Genomic DNA, 13,997 nt, shown 5'->3' on the forward strand with positions numbered 1-13,997 from the left:
ACTAATAATAATAATAATGCATCAGTTTTATATAGCACTTTTCTGGACTCTCAAAGACTCTTTACAGATCAATATTCATTCACTTCACACTCGGTGGGGTAAACTGCTGTTGTAGCCACAGCTGTCCTGGGGCGGACTGACGGAAGAGAGGCTGCCAATCTGCCCCATCGGCCCCTGCGTCCACCACCATCACTCATTCACACACCACTTTCATACTAGGCAATGTGGGTGAAGTGCCTTGCTACTATAAAATATGGCATTTTGGGACTGGCGCCCCCCTGTGGCACCTGATTTTCCCAGTGATCTCCCATCCAAGTATAGCTTCTGAGATCTGACGGGATCAGGCTTTGACAATCTGGTGTGGTCACTAATTGGGGGTATTTGACTTCTGTGGGGTATTAATTGCTCATACACAATTTTTTTGAAAACACTATATATGCTGAAAACAGGTTTCATTTTTGCCACTCCCCCTTCAGAGCACTATCACAACACAAGCTTGCATCCCGCTAACAAAACTATTACACGGGTTTGTCAAGTTGTTGTGTACAGTTTTGTATCATGCTTAGAGTAAAACACTGGACTGTGACGCCATCCACAGTGTTCAGCTCCACTCAAATGAAGCTTGCAGTGCTAACGGTTACAGGGACGAATTTGGATCCAGGCTCTATATTAGGAATAGGAATTTATTAACGGACAAAATGGTTACCTGAAAACACCAAGATCACGTAGAGCGGGTTAATATGGACATTTTAAGATCAAATGACAAGACTGACAGCGGCAGTTACAGAGAGAGGTGATGATCTCCAATGTAAGCCAATGGGAGCCAGGGTCAGAAGGAGTCAGAAGAGCCACATGCGCACTTCCTTCGGAACTCGGCAGGTAGTGGATTAGTATAGGGCAATTATTTTTTCCATGGGCCCACATAAGAAACAGAAAATATTGTGGACGGCCGGTTCAAAAAGCTTAACTCAATTCTGCATAATATTAATTGTATTTCTTTATAAAAACAGTAAATAGTAAGGATGTAATGATAACTATAAATATTCTACTTTTCCCTCTTAAAATGCCTTGATCAGACTTAATCCAAAGAACTAAGACTTAAGTGCTTGGAACTGTCATTTCTTCATGTAGTCTGCACTGTAATGGAGCAAAGGATCATGGTCTGTGTAGTTCCCTCTGTCTTTTTTTTAACTATTCCTGCACCAAAACTCTTAATTTAAGCAAAGAGACTTGAAATTCTATATATTGTGATGGTCCACGATATTATTATGAGAACTTTCACGATACAATATCACAATATTTCTGTTATTGTTACATCTCTAGTAAATAGTTTTGTTTTGATGTGCTGGTAAGACTGGTAGGGGTTTATGTTATGACTAAGCAATGAAAAAGTGAGTTTGCCTTACAAAAAATGTCATTTAATGTGGCCCCAGAGCTGTGCCATGTTTTTGTATATTTCTGGAGAATTTTCTTGTAGGAGCATGGGTGACATAGGCTTGTGGGCAGAATAGGATCGCACTGCTAACTGTAAGGAGGGTTTGAATACAGCCCAGGAGAGATCGCTAAATTACTCAAACATGCATGGATGACACCTAAAACTTCTTCAAGCATGTTTTGATCAGGGAACAACATTATAACATGGTAGAAAGCTCAGAAAAGTCGATTTTAATAAAGAAAATCAGACTTGTTGCACATTACAAAATGGTAAAAACTGGTGTGGGTGAATGGACATGTCTCACTGAGCGTGCCCAGTGCAAAGGGGGGGGGGGGGTGCGGAGCGCGCTCAGTCAGTCTCTCTCTGAACAGGTGCAGAGGTCTCCTGGGTTAAATTAAGACCAGTGACTCTGCTCTCAACCTGGACCACACACAATGTAAATAATACACAGAGAAAGACCTGGTTAAGTTCTGGTTTAGTTTTATTCAGTCCTTCTGGTTTGGTTTGGTTTTGTTCAGCCTGGGACTAGTTCTGATCCAGTCCTGGTTTATTCCCGATTCAGTCCTGGGTTCGTCTTGGTTTAGTTCTTGTTCAGTCCTGGGTTAGTCCTGTTTCATTCCTGTTGTAGTTAGGGTTGGGTATCATTAAGAAGTTGCCAATATGATACATATCTCGATACATAGGCCATGATACGATACATATCTCGATACAGTGCACTTTCCATCCGATACAATATATTTCAAATCAATTCAATACACTTCAATAAAAAATAAAGTCTAAATCATGGCTGTGATACTAAAAGTCTTTGTTAAATCACTTCTTGTGCAAAGTTCATATTAAACACAAACATTTTAATCATCAAAACAGTGAAAATGTCAAATGTGTTGGATAAACAAGTGATCTCTGAACAAGCAACAAAACTGTAGCACTGTAACAAAATAATTTAGTAAAATATGCCAAAAAATACTCAGCACTCAGTACTTAGCAGTCCCCAATATCACTACTGTACATATTAAACAATACGATATATTGATATTTCGATATTTTTGCACAGCCCTAGTTGTAGTGCTTATATAGCCCTGGTTTAGTCTTTGGTCAGCCCTATAGGCCTGGTTCAGTCCTGGTTTTGTCCTTGTTTTGTCCTGGTTCAGTCCTGGTGTATACTTTGTTTAGTCCTGCTATATTCCTCGTTTAGTCCTGGTTTAGTCCTTGTTTAGTCCTGGTTTAGTTCTGGTTTAGTCCTTGTTTAGTCCTTGTTTAATCCTGCTAATTCCCTAATTGATTCCACTCATTGCTCGGACACTCTTTAAATAAATGAACTGTGTGTCACACCTGTCGTTTATGCATCTTTTATAAAGGCTCACATTAATAATGGATTGACCTGTATTCTTTACTATTTATATTTTAAGCACAGAGCCATAAAGATTCTCTTTTGATCCTGGTTTAGTTCTGGTTTAGTCCTTTTGTGTTATTTTATAACATTAAACGTTTTCTATAAGTATCATTAGACCTGATTTATTTCTGTGGCATTCTTTTAATCCTTGTTTGGTCCAACTGTAGCCCTGGTTTAATCCTGGTTTAGTTCTGGTTTAGTCCTGGTTTTGTCCTGTTTTATAACGTTAAATATTTTTTCCAAGTGTCATTAGATCTGGTTTAGTTCTATAGCCTTCTCCTTTTTTAGTCCTGATTTTTAGTCCAGGGTAGTCGTCCTGGTTTAGTTTTGGTCCAGTCCTGGTTTAGTCCTGGTTTTGCTCTTGTTTTATAACATTAAAAAGTTTCTCCAAGTCTCAGTGGACCTAATTTTGTTCTGTGGCATTCTTAGTTTAATCCTTTTTTGGTCCAGCTATAGCCCATTTAGTTCTGGTCCAGTCCTGGTTTGGTCCTGATTTAGTCCTGGTTTAGTTCTGGTTTAGTCCTACTTTGGTTCTGCTTTACTCCTGGATTTGCCCTCACTGTTTTTGAGACTTCTTCCATGAAAACAGGCATTGAAAACAGACTTGACCAGAAACTATAAACGTCGACCTCCTCTTCATATTAGATTTTTGAAGTGAAAGAAGCAGAGGCCTAAAGTTCTAGTTAAGTTTCTAATAGATTGTGAAGTGTGTCCGTTTGTTAGTGATCTCACGAGGTTGCTCTGGCACGTGTCCTTTGGCTGCTCTAAACTGACACATTGATTTTGAATGGATTTTCTGCTCGTTTTTCTGGTGTAAAATGGACTCAGTGCTTCATTTTTGCAGCGCCAGTGTCGGCTCAGCTGCAGTCACGGCTCAGGTCTGAAGGATCCAGTATACTCTCTCCTGGCTAGGGTTGTCAAAAGTATCGAAAATCAGATACTAATTGAAAGTATATACTCATTTGAGCAGGTATCGATACTAAAAACGTCACATTCACAGGACAGAAATGAACCCTTCCTGAATGTCTTTAGAAGGATTTTGAGCTGCATCAGAACAAGAATTAAAGCACATAGAATAATATACACCCACGGACCACTATGGAACCATTGAGGGATTACACAGATATAAGGCTTTATGGTAATATAAAACAAAGTACTATTGTTTAATGTTGAGAATAACATTCTGTTGCCGAAGAGAATAGTTTATTTTATTTTTTTATTATTATCATTGTGGTATCGGAATCAGTTCTGTTTTGCTTTCTCGCTTGGCTCACAGTGTTGTGATTGACCCAGCCCACCAGTAGTTCAGACCAATCACAGAGCAGCATTGTAGTTTGGGTGGAACTAAAGGTGAAGCACCCAAATGAACCAAAATAAAACATGGCGACGCAGATGTAATTCACTCTATCTGATCAGAAAAACAGGCTAAATTATAGGGCCTGTTCACACGAGAACGCTTGCGGGTAAAAACGACTAAATATTTTATTGGAAGTGTCTTTTGTTTAGATGGTGACAGTGTTTTTGGGGCTGAAAAATGCAAAAATGCAAAAACCACCCTCCAGAGTGGAAAAGTTGAATATGCTCTGCTGTAGTTTCTGTCTACACTGTCCAAGACACAAAACTGTGTTCAGATCTGCTCATGTCGCGTACGTGTTTACTTCACATACATACAGTATGCAGAATAAAAAGTGAAGATGCAACACCACTTTTTCGTCTTCTGTTCAGACCATCATCATATAAACATAGCCTTAGTTTCTGAAAATCGTTTTTGTGCATTTGTGGAGGAAAAAAGTCTGTGCTTTTCTCTCAACAGGATATAACTAAAGTTAGATTTTTTGAATTCCGCTCTTGTGAGGCTTTGACCAATCAGATTTAAATATTCATGTCACGAGGTTCTGACGTTCCACCTTATCTCAACTGCTTTCAGTTTGGGATGTAACTACAGTATTTCCCTCAGAAAACTAGTTAGTCAAGGTGGTCACCGGGAGGGAGGGGTGGCAGAGATACCGGCAAACGGCGAGTGAGGACCGGGCCGTGATAGTTTTGCGATGATTCAGGAGATTCAAAGGGACATAGTCAAGACGGGGGGCAATTGTTTTCAAGGCGGCAGCTCTAACTATAAAGTGCAGCGGGAAACACTGAACTATGTCCAGCTCTTATGGTATGTGAAAAATCCCTCCCTCCAGAATCCATGGGAAGGAGAAATTCAATTTTTCAACTGGACAAAGTTTATTTGGTCGAATATGTTTCGAACTGAAGAAGCAGCTTGGATGAGCTGCAAAACATATTAGACCACATAAACTTTGTCCAGTTGACAAATTGAATTTCTCCTTTGCCACAGCTCTTATGGTACAGTATTATCACAATATTCATCTCACTGTAATTATTGCAATATTTTGGAGAAATTAATATAATTGTAATAGTACACGTTTTGTTTTTAAAATACCTTGACAAGACTTTGCTGCGATTCATTACTATGAATTGCACCAATCGATAATCATTTCTGATTATATAATTCAAGTAAAAATTGATTGATTATATAATTCAAGTAAAAAATATATCTTCATGTTGTCTGCACTGAAATGAATCATGGAATATATTATACCACATTACCATTAGTATTAAAACTGACTTTGGCAGTTTAGAATTTCATCGTTTCATCGTTAATGATGACTTTTATTTGTATTTCTTTACTAATGATAAATTGTATACTGTGAACTGAGTTTTAAACCTGATGCCCTCCCCACCTCAGTTTGGTAGATTGAGTTCTCTGCAGTCTCCAGTCCAGTGCATAGACCCAGTGTTTGGTCTGAGAGTTTAATCTGATTCAAAACCAGACGCATTAGGAAGACTTCCCGGCACTGACCCTTAAACTACTGCATCTAATAAAGCAGGACTGAACCAGGACTGAACCAGGACTGAACCAGAACTGAACCAGGTCTGAAACAGGACTGAAACAGGACTGAACCAGGACTAAATAAGGACTAAAACAGGACTGAATGAAGACTCTCCTCTATTTTCTTGTCAGTTGAGTCGGTCCAGATTCTTGTGTACATTTTTGTCTTGAGTGTTTGTCTTCGCTCGGGTGTGAAGTGTCTGCTGAAGAATGTAAACTTAAAGTGCATCCCCTGCTCCATCAGACACTCTCCTCTTCTCCTCTGCACGTCCAGAAAAAAAACTGAAAAATGAATATGTCACGGTAATATAAGAATCACATTTCAGAGCTTGTTGGCTGTTGGCACAGATCTAAATTACAGGATTATTTTTTATGCATAATAAGGCAGGATATTTTCTTGTTTATGGAGGAAATTGTGGTACATCAACATTTGCAACCTTTGTGATTTGCTGATTGTGTCCATTCAAATTACAATTTTGTTTTGATTGTGATTCATCTTGCAGCCTTTATTTACAGCCATGGTTTTGAACACTGCTGATGGATTACCAAATAGGGGTGCTCCGGAATGATACCGTATCGAATATCGGCACTGATCCAGGACAATTTGGTGGATCGAGTATCGGTTGCATGAGATTGGGTCCGCTGATATCCTGGTTGGAGCTTTAATTGGGTGTAATGAGACTGATGACTGATGTAGGCCCAGAACGTCTCAAGATGTTTGAACTTCTATTCGTGCAAAGCTGTTCAACAGTTACCTGCATCTTGCTATGTATGTATTTACCTTTCCGTGACATGCATATTAAATAGTCTTATGTTTATGTTTGTTTCAGAAATGTGGTCTGAACATGGATAACCTGAGTAAGCCTGAGCTGCTGACTCTCCTCAGTATCATGGAGGGAGAGCTGGAGGCACGAGACCTGGTCATCGAGGCACTAAGGGTGAGTCTATGTCAAGTACCGGACTATCTGTTGATACTTTGCAGTGACATGACGTTAGGGGTGTTGTACCTCTTGTCTCTAATGGTGGAATGTTTAGGAGTTACCGTGGTGACTCAATGCACACAGTAGCAAAAGCAGACAAAAAAGCTTCTGTCTAAGAAGCCAAGAGAAACACAGAATGGATTTTAAAACACATTTTCAGGAGCCTCTGATCAATACGAGCGTTCATGGTCCTGTTTAGGGGTTTGATTTTCAACAGAGATATTTGTTTAAAGGAATACCGGTTTGAACGTCCCCCCCGGCTTGAAAGTCCCAGCTCGAACATCCCATTCTCTCGACTTGAATGTCCGGGCGCCCTCTTCTCTTGGGCGGCATACAGTTAACTGCTGTGGCCAGGACAAGGGGGATGTTCTCGCCGGACTTTAGTCGACTGCGTCACACACTGTGATGTATTGAGTTAGAAGATCAGCATTCTATATCATAATAAAATTAAATGTGAATGTAGCGAGAGCAAATGTCATTCCTTGTTTATGTCATGTTATGTGTATGTATTATCAATATAATCCTCATTTTCTCACAGAAGTTTACTATGAAATCGTATTTTAAATTTTAAATTTTTTTCTTGTTCCCCGTGTCCTTTCACATTTGTAACTGTTGATTTGGGAAGAAATATAAATAATGTCCTTACCTGCTGCCATGAACATAATTTGTAAGCAGCGCAACACAAGAAACTTAAAAAGCTATAGGATTTGTTCAAAAATCATTCAGAATCACTTTTAGGAAGGTCTTAACTATGTATTTCATTGAAATATGTACAATAAAATCCTGAAATAGTTGCGGCACAGTTGAGACCACATAGATTTTGCATTGTTTTTTTTGTATGTATGAAGAAATGTGTTGAGATTTATTGTAACGTGTATGTGTACATTGTATATTGTGACTTTTTTTTTTTATATATGTATATACTGTAGATTAACTAACTTAGTTTCATAAAGAGTACAATTCAGGTGGACTTTCCAGCTGGTTCCCTTTAAAAGCACAAATCATCTCACCTGTTGTAGTTCTAGCTACAACATCACACCTCCAGGGAATGTAGATGACATCAGCTGCCAAAATATCAGTGAGTTAGAAACGTTGAATGTCACTACTGGCATTATGCAAAACTTCACTTTTTATGAGCTTTCTACCGTGTTATAACATTGTTTCTTCATCAGAAACATGTCTGAAGTGGTTTTATATGTCATCCATGCATATGTCAGTAATCAAGTGATCTGGGCTGTAACAAGCACTCTTTACAGTTAGGGTTCGACTGCTCAGCGTACAAGCCTACGTCACGCTCTCACACGATATCTCCATAAATATATAAAAGCACAATACATTGGGCTGGGTATGATTCAGAAGTTTCCAATACGATACATACCTTAATACATAAGCCTCAATTCAATACATATCTTGATACAGTGAGCTTAAGATTTGATACGATTCAATACAATACATTTCAAATGCGTCAAAATGGCTGTGATACTAAAAGTCTTTGTTAAACCACTTCTTGTGAAAGTTCATATGAAACACAAGTATTTTAATCATCAAATCAGTGAAAATGTCAAATGTGTTGCATGAACAAGTTTCCTTCATCTAAATAAGCAACAAAACTGTAGCACTGTAACAAAATAATAAAATATACCAAAAACTACTCTTGGCGATATATCGATACAGCCGCCCACAATATTGATACTGTATCATCACATTGAATGATATGATATATCGATATTTCAATATTTTTGGACACCCCTAATGATACAACACAATACACTACAACTCGACAAACCTCAGACGATGTGTAATCATTTCATTAGCGGAATGCATGCTGATTGTGTTGTGATTGTACTCTGAAGGGGGAGTGACGCGGGGAGGAAAGAGAGCGTTAAAGTAAAATTGATAAAACATGATAATATGTATGTAGCATTTTCAAATGAATAAAAGATAACATGGTGTTCTAAATATGTTGTGCTAGCTGTTAAAGGGACAATGTCCAATTTTGGGCAAAGGACCTCATTTCCTAGTGAGTCAGAGTGTTGAAGACACTTTTTAAAATATTCAATCCAGTCCTTATATTTGCAGAGGTCGCTGGTGCTAGGCTAGTGCATGTCAATGGACATAGATTTCCTGCCACTAAAAACAGTCTTACCCACTCCACAAAACACCCGAAGTAAATCTATTATTACACCAGACTGTCCATGTGAATGGCTGTGTTGACAGAATAATGTTTGAAATAGAACGAACCTTGCATCGCATGAATCGTCGCATGTTGAGGGACTATTTTCTCATATATCAGTCCGCCGCTGCCAAGCTTTCATCAGGAAGTGCAACTCACTGCTGTTGCTCAGACATAAATTCTTCAAATGTAACGTTGGTTTTACTTCTGAAATTATTCTATCAACACAGACATTCACATCGACAGTCTGGTGTAATAATAGATTTGCTTCGGGTGTTTTGTGGAGTGGGTAAGACAGGCTAACTAAGGGCAGGCTAACTATGGCCATTGACATGCACTAGCCTAGCACCAGTGACCTCTGCAAATACAAGGACTGGATGGAATATTTTAAAAAAGTGTCTCCACACGTCTCCAACACTCTGGCTCACTAGGAAATGAGGTCCTATGTCCAAAATTCCAGACTGCCCCTTTAATACCCCGCAGATTGCGTTATGATTTGTATTGTATCATTATACCAGCTCCAATGTTTTGCATGGGAATCTCTAGGTTTATACTGATACTGATATAGGTAGGGTAGCAGAATTTCAAAATAAAAAAACTGAGACATCCCCGCTTTTTTGGTGGTTGTTAATAATAACATTGTGAAACAAGTGCGAATAAAGGAAAATTGTTATGTAAAGACCATTCAGTATAGTCAAATTTTTTGTGTTTTGGTCAATTTAAAGCAGCTTTTAGGTATTTTACCTCAACAAATGACAATGTATGGCTGTTTTTACTGTTGGCAGGGTATCAAATTGGTCTAAAATAGGGACACCTGGAATATTTCTTGTATAAAACTGGGACAAATCACTGGTTTTGGATAAGCCTGCTGGGACAGAGGACACAGGGCTCAAAACTGGGACTGTCCCGGGTAAATAGGGACATCTGGTCACCCTAGATATAGGTCACATACTCTGCTCTATTCATTTAACAGGACTAAAATACCAGCAACCATTCAACCAATCAGAGGCCTTCATTTTGTGACTAAATAATTGATTAGTAACTGCAACTGAAGACTGTTTTAATTATGACTGTGGCAGAGTGGTTAGCCTGTCTCTTTCTCTTAGTAAGGAGGTTGTGTTAGACTCCTGATCTCTCTGGACCAGGACTAAACCAAGACTAGACCAGGAGTAAACTGGACTATGGCTAGATTTGGATTAGACCGGACCAGGGACCAGAGACCAGAGACCAGGCCAGAGACTAGACACCAGACACCAGACCAGAAACCAGACCCAAGAACAAATCTAAGACTAGTTCCAAGACCAGACCCAAGACCATACCCAAGACCAAACCCAAGACCAGATCCGAGACCAGACCAGAGACAAGAGACCAGGCCAGAGACCAGACACCAGATACCAGACCAGAAAACAGATCCAAGACCAGATCCAAGACTAGACCCAAGACCAGACCCAAGACCAGATTAGAGACTAGAGACCAGAGACCAGAATCCAGACTAGAGGCCAGACAAAAGACCAGAGCAGAGACCAGACCAGAGACCAGATCTAAAACCAGACACAAGACCAGACTAGAGACTAGAGACCAGAGACCAGACCAGAGACCAGAGACCAGACCCAAGACCAGATCCAAGATCAGACCCAAGACGAGACTAGAGACCAGAGACCAGACCCAAGACCAGATCCAAGAATAGAAACCAGATCCAAGACCAGATCCGAGACCAGATCCAAGACCAGATCCAAGACCAGACCCAAGACCAGACCCCAGACCAGATCAGAGACCAGACTAAAGACCAGAGACCAGATCAGAGACCAGACTAAAGACCAGAGACCAGACCAGAGACCAGAGACCAGGAATGTGGCCAGTGAATACTCCTAGACTTTCAAAATGTGCTCCGTGATCTGAATTTTGGCCTTAAAACACAAATCGTGAATCATTAAAAGACAAATCGTGAATCAAATTGAAATATCAAATTGAAATATCCCCCCCCCCCAATAGTTTAACTGCACTTCTCTTTGTGTCTGGTTCACCTCAGGTCTCCTCTGAGTTCTGTAACACAATCTGCCCCTGTGTCTGTGCTGCTGTAATCTCATCACACACACTCACATAATATATCTGTACTACAATATAACACTGAGCCTGACAGACAAAACAGTGGGAAAACGTTTGTACAGACGTGGTTTAGTACTGTTTTTGGTCTGTTTTTTTTTTTTGTATAGTCCTAATTTGTCTGTCTAGTTACTGTTAACCACTTGTTTAGTCCTGATTCAGACCTGGTTTAGTTATGGTTTGGTCATGGTTTAGTCCTGGTTTAGTCTGTGTTTGATCATGGTTTAGTCCTGGTTTGGTCCTGGTTTAGTCTGTGTTTGATCATGGTTTAGTCTGGGTTTGGTCCTATTTTAGTACTGGTTTAGCCCTGATTCTGACCTCTTTTGGTCCTGGTTTAGTCTGTGTTTGGTCCTGGTCTGGTCCTAGTTTAGTCCTGGTTTGGTCCTGGTTTAGTCTGTGTTTGGTCATGGTTTAGTCCGGGTTTAGTCCGGGTTTAGTCCTGGTTTGGTCATGGTTTAGTTCTGGTTTGGTCATCTTTTTTTTATCCTCGTTAGTCCTGGTTTAGTCCTGGTTTAGTCCTGACTTGGTCATGGTTTGGTCCTGGTTTAGTCCTGGTTTGGTCCTGGTTTAGTCTGTGTTTGGTCATGGTTTAGTCTGGGTTCAGTCCTGGTTTGGTCATGGTTTAGTTCTGGTTTGGTCATGGTTTAATCATGGTTTAGTCCTGGTTTATTCCTGGCTTGGTCATGGTTTGGTCTTGGTTTAATTTAGTCCTTGTCTAGTTACTGTTAAGATCTTGTTTAGTCCTGATTTAGACCTGGTTTCGTCCTGGTTTGGGTCTGGTTCTAGTAGTTCTAGTTCTAGATAGTATTAGTTCTTAGTAAAATGCTTATCTAGTCCCCTTTGAGTTCCATGTATATCCTCTTTAGTCCTGGTTTAGTCCTGGTTTTAGTCTTGGTTTAATCCTTGCTGGGTTCAGGTTTAATCAAGCTGGTTTACTTCTGGTTAAATCCTGTTTAGTTCTTAGCAGTACTTACTAAATCCTGGTTTAGTCCCTGTTTAATCCTGGTTTAGCTCCGTTGTACTTTTATGTCATTTTTTAGAGATATTATTCTTGTCCTAAAATGTTCACTTTTGAGTTGTAGCGTTGCCGACTCAAACAGAGAGGAGACTGAGGAGGAAGTGAAGAGGCAAGTGAGAAACCCGATCCACAAATGGTCCTGGATCAGATCTCGTCTCCACGGCAACGGAGACAGAGCCGTGAGCCGATTGGTTCAAAAATAATCACCAAAGAGAAGAGAAGGAGAGAGAGAGAGGAGGAATAGCAGAGAGAAGATGGGAAGAGAAAGGGAAATTATGGAAAATTCAAGATTATTTGAGTCATTATTTCAAACTAGTGGTGGGAGGTGTATCAAGAAATATTGGTTCTCTGATACTTAAAAGGATCATATTACGCTATTTTCTGATCAGTTATATTGTTGTTTCCTCATCACAAACAGACCTGGAGTTGGATTTTGTTCCATTCACACATGTCACACACAATGTAGCTGTTAACTTGAAAACTACCCCTTCATGACATCACAATGTGGAACAGAGCATTTTGAGCTTTGGAGATGTAGACAGACTCAAGGCCGCCACACACTACATGAAAATTTGCCCGATTTTGGCTGCGATTTGCTTCTCCCCGAGTTCAAAGAGACGTGACCTGACTTTTTGTCTTTTTGTGCGATTTTGAAGCCATTGCGCTCGTGTGTGTGGTGTCAATGTCAGATCGAAACCACCAAACATCAGCAACACTACGGTAACAGCCAATAAAACAGAGCGCAGGGGCAGAGGAGTGACTGAGGCGCAAAATACAAACTCAGGAAATAGCGAAAATAAGGAGAAGACTTTATTCCTCACCTCTCATAAATTTAAAGTGCAGCATTTCATCCACATTTTCCATAAAAATTGTCCTCCGCATATAATAACATCCAGTCCACAAAACCACATTATTAATCCAGTTTGAGGCATTCTTTGAAAGTAAAAAGGCGAGAGTAGTTCCTCACGTGTGTCTTTTTACATCCACACAGTGCACGGATCGGGGAGAAGCTGCAGATTAGTGAAAGTGACTCCACTTCCTGTGTAATTTATCCCCAATCATTTATGCTTTAAATCATGTATGTGAAGTATTGCACCACATTTCACAAATAATAATAACACAGTTTTGACTTGTATCTAGAAGTACAGAGCTCTGATTTTTTGAACACTTAAGAGTTTCTGAGTGGTTTTACTGTAGACAGGAAACAGCTGACGTGATCGCGCTCACAACTTTGTCCCCTGTGGTCTGCAGACAGATCCCTCTGCAGTCTTTGCGATCGGAGATTTTAAGTCACATAAGATTCTCCTCATGCCTGTGGTGTGCTCTTTTTGTTGCACGTTTAAAAATCGTTTAAGACCGACAGTAGTTTGTGGCGGCCTTAATAAAACAGGATTACTTACACATGTGTGAATGAAACAAACACAACTCCAGGTATATTTTTGAGGAGGTAACAACATTATAACAGGAGTAAAAGCACACCGGAGTAAATTTTGCATAATATAGGACTCCCCCTGGCTTGAAAGTCCCAGGTCAAGCACCCCATTCTCTCAGCGGGAACGTTCACCTCCTCCCTCCAGACGCCCCCTTCTCTTGGGCAGCACATGGTTAACTGCTGTGCGTGGGAAAGGCTGGACGTTCTCGCCGGCCTTTAGTCGGCCGCGTCACACACTGTGTTGTATTGAGTTAGAAAATCAGCTTCTATATCATAATAAAATGAAATGTGAACATAGCGAGACCAAATGTCAGGCCTTTGAACCTTTTGGACAGCTATTGTCTGTTCACTCCTTCATCAAAAGTGAAAGTACTATGAAGGCACTGACAGACTATACATAAATTGTGTACCTCACTTGCGGACTATTCCTGAGGAGTAATTACCTGGTCCCCGAAGGGTTGACCAGGTTTTGTATTCACCCTGTGTGTCTGTCTACTTGCAATAATTCCGCCTTTTATGGACCGATTGTCACCAAATTTGGTACGTGGGTCAAGCCCCCGGGCCGAT

General features: G+C 40.1%; 1 protein-coding gene across 1 annotated transcript in view; it reads left to right on the plus strand.

Annotated features, from left to right (window-relative positions):
* Positions 1-13,997, plus strand: part of cttnbp2 (cortactin binding protein 2) — an 83,630-nt gene that overhangs the window by 8,153 nt on the left and 61,480 nt on the right. The window contains exon 2 of the mRNA XM_055155826.1: positions 6,555-6,662. Coding sequence (XP_055011801.1) covers positions 6,555-6,662 — 108 coding nt within the window. The remainder of the gene's footprint in view (positions 1-6,554; positions 6,663-13,997) is intronic.

This window comes from Boleophthalmus pectinirostris, unplaced genomic scaffold, assembly GCF_026225935.1.
Source record: "Boleophthalmus pectinirostris isolate CB_2022bp ecotype Guang Dong unplaced genomic scaffold, ASM2622593v1 HiC_scaffold_2, whole genome shotgun sequence".
Taxonomy (NCBI): Eukaryota; Metazoa; Chordata; class Actinopteri; order Gobiiformes; family Gobiidae; genus Boleophthalmus; species Boleophthalmus pectinirostris.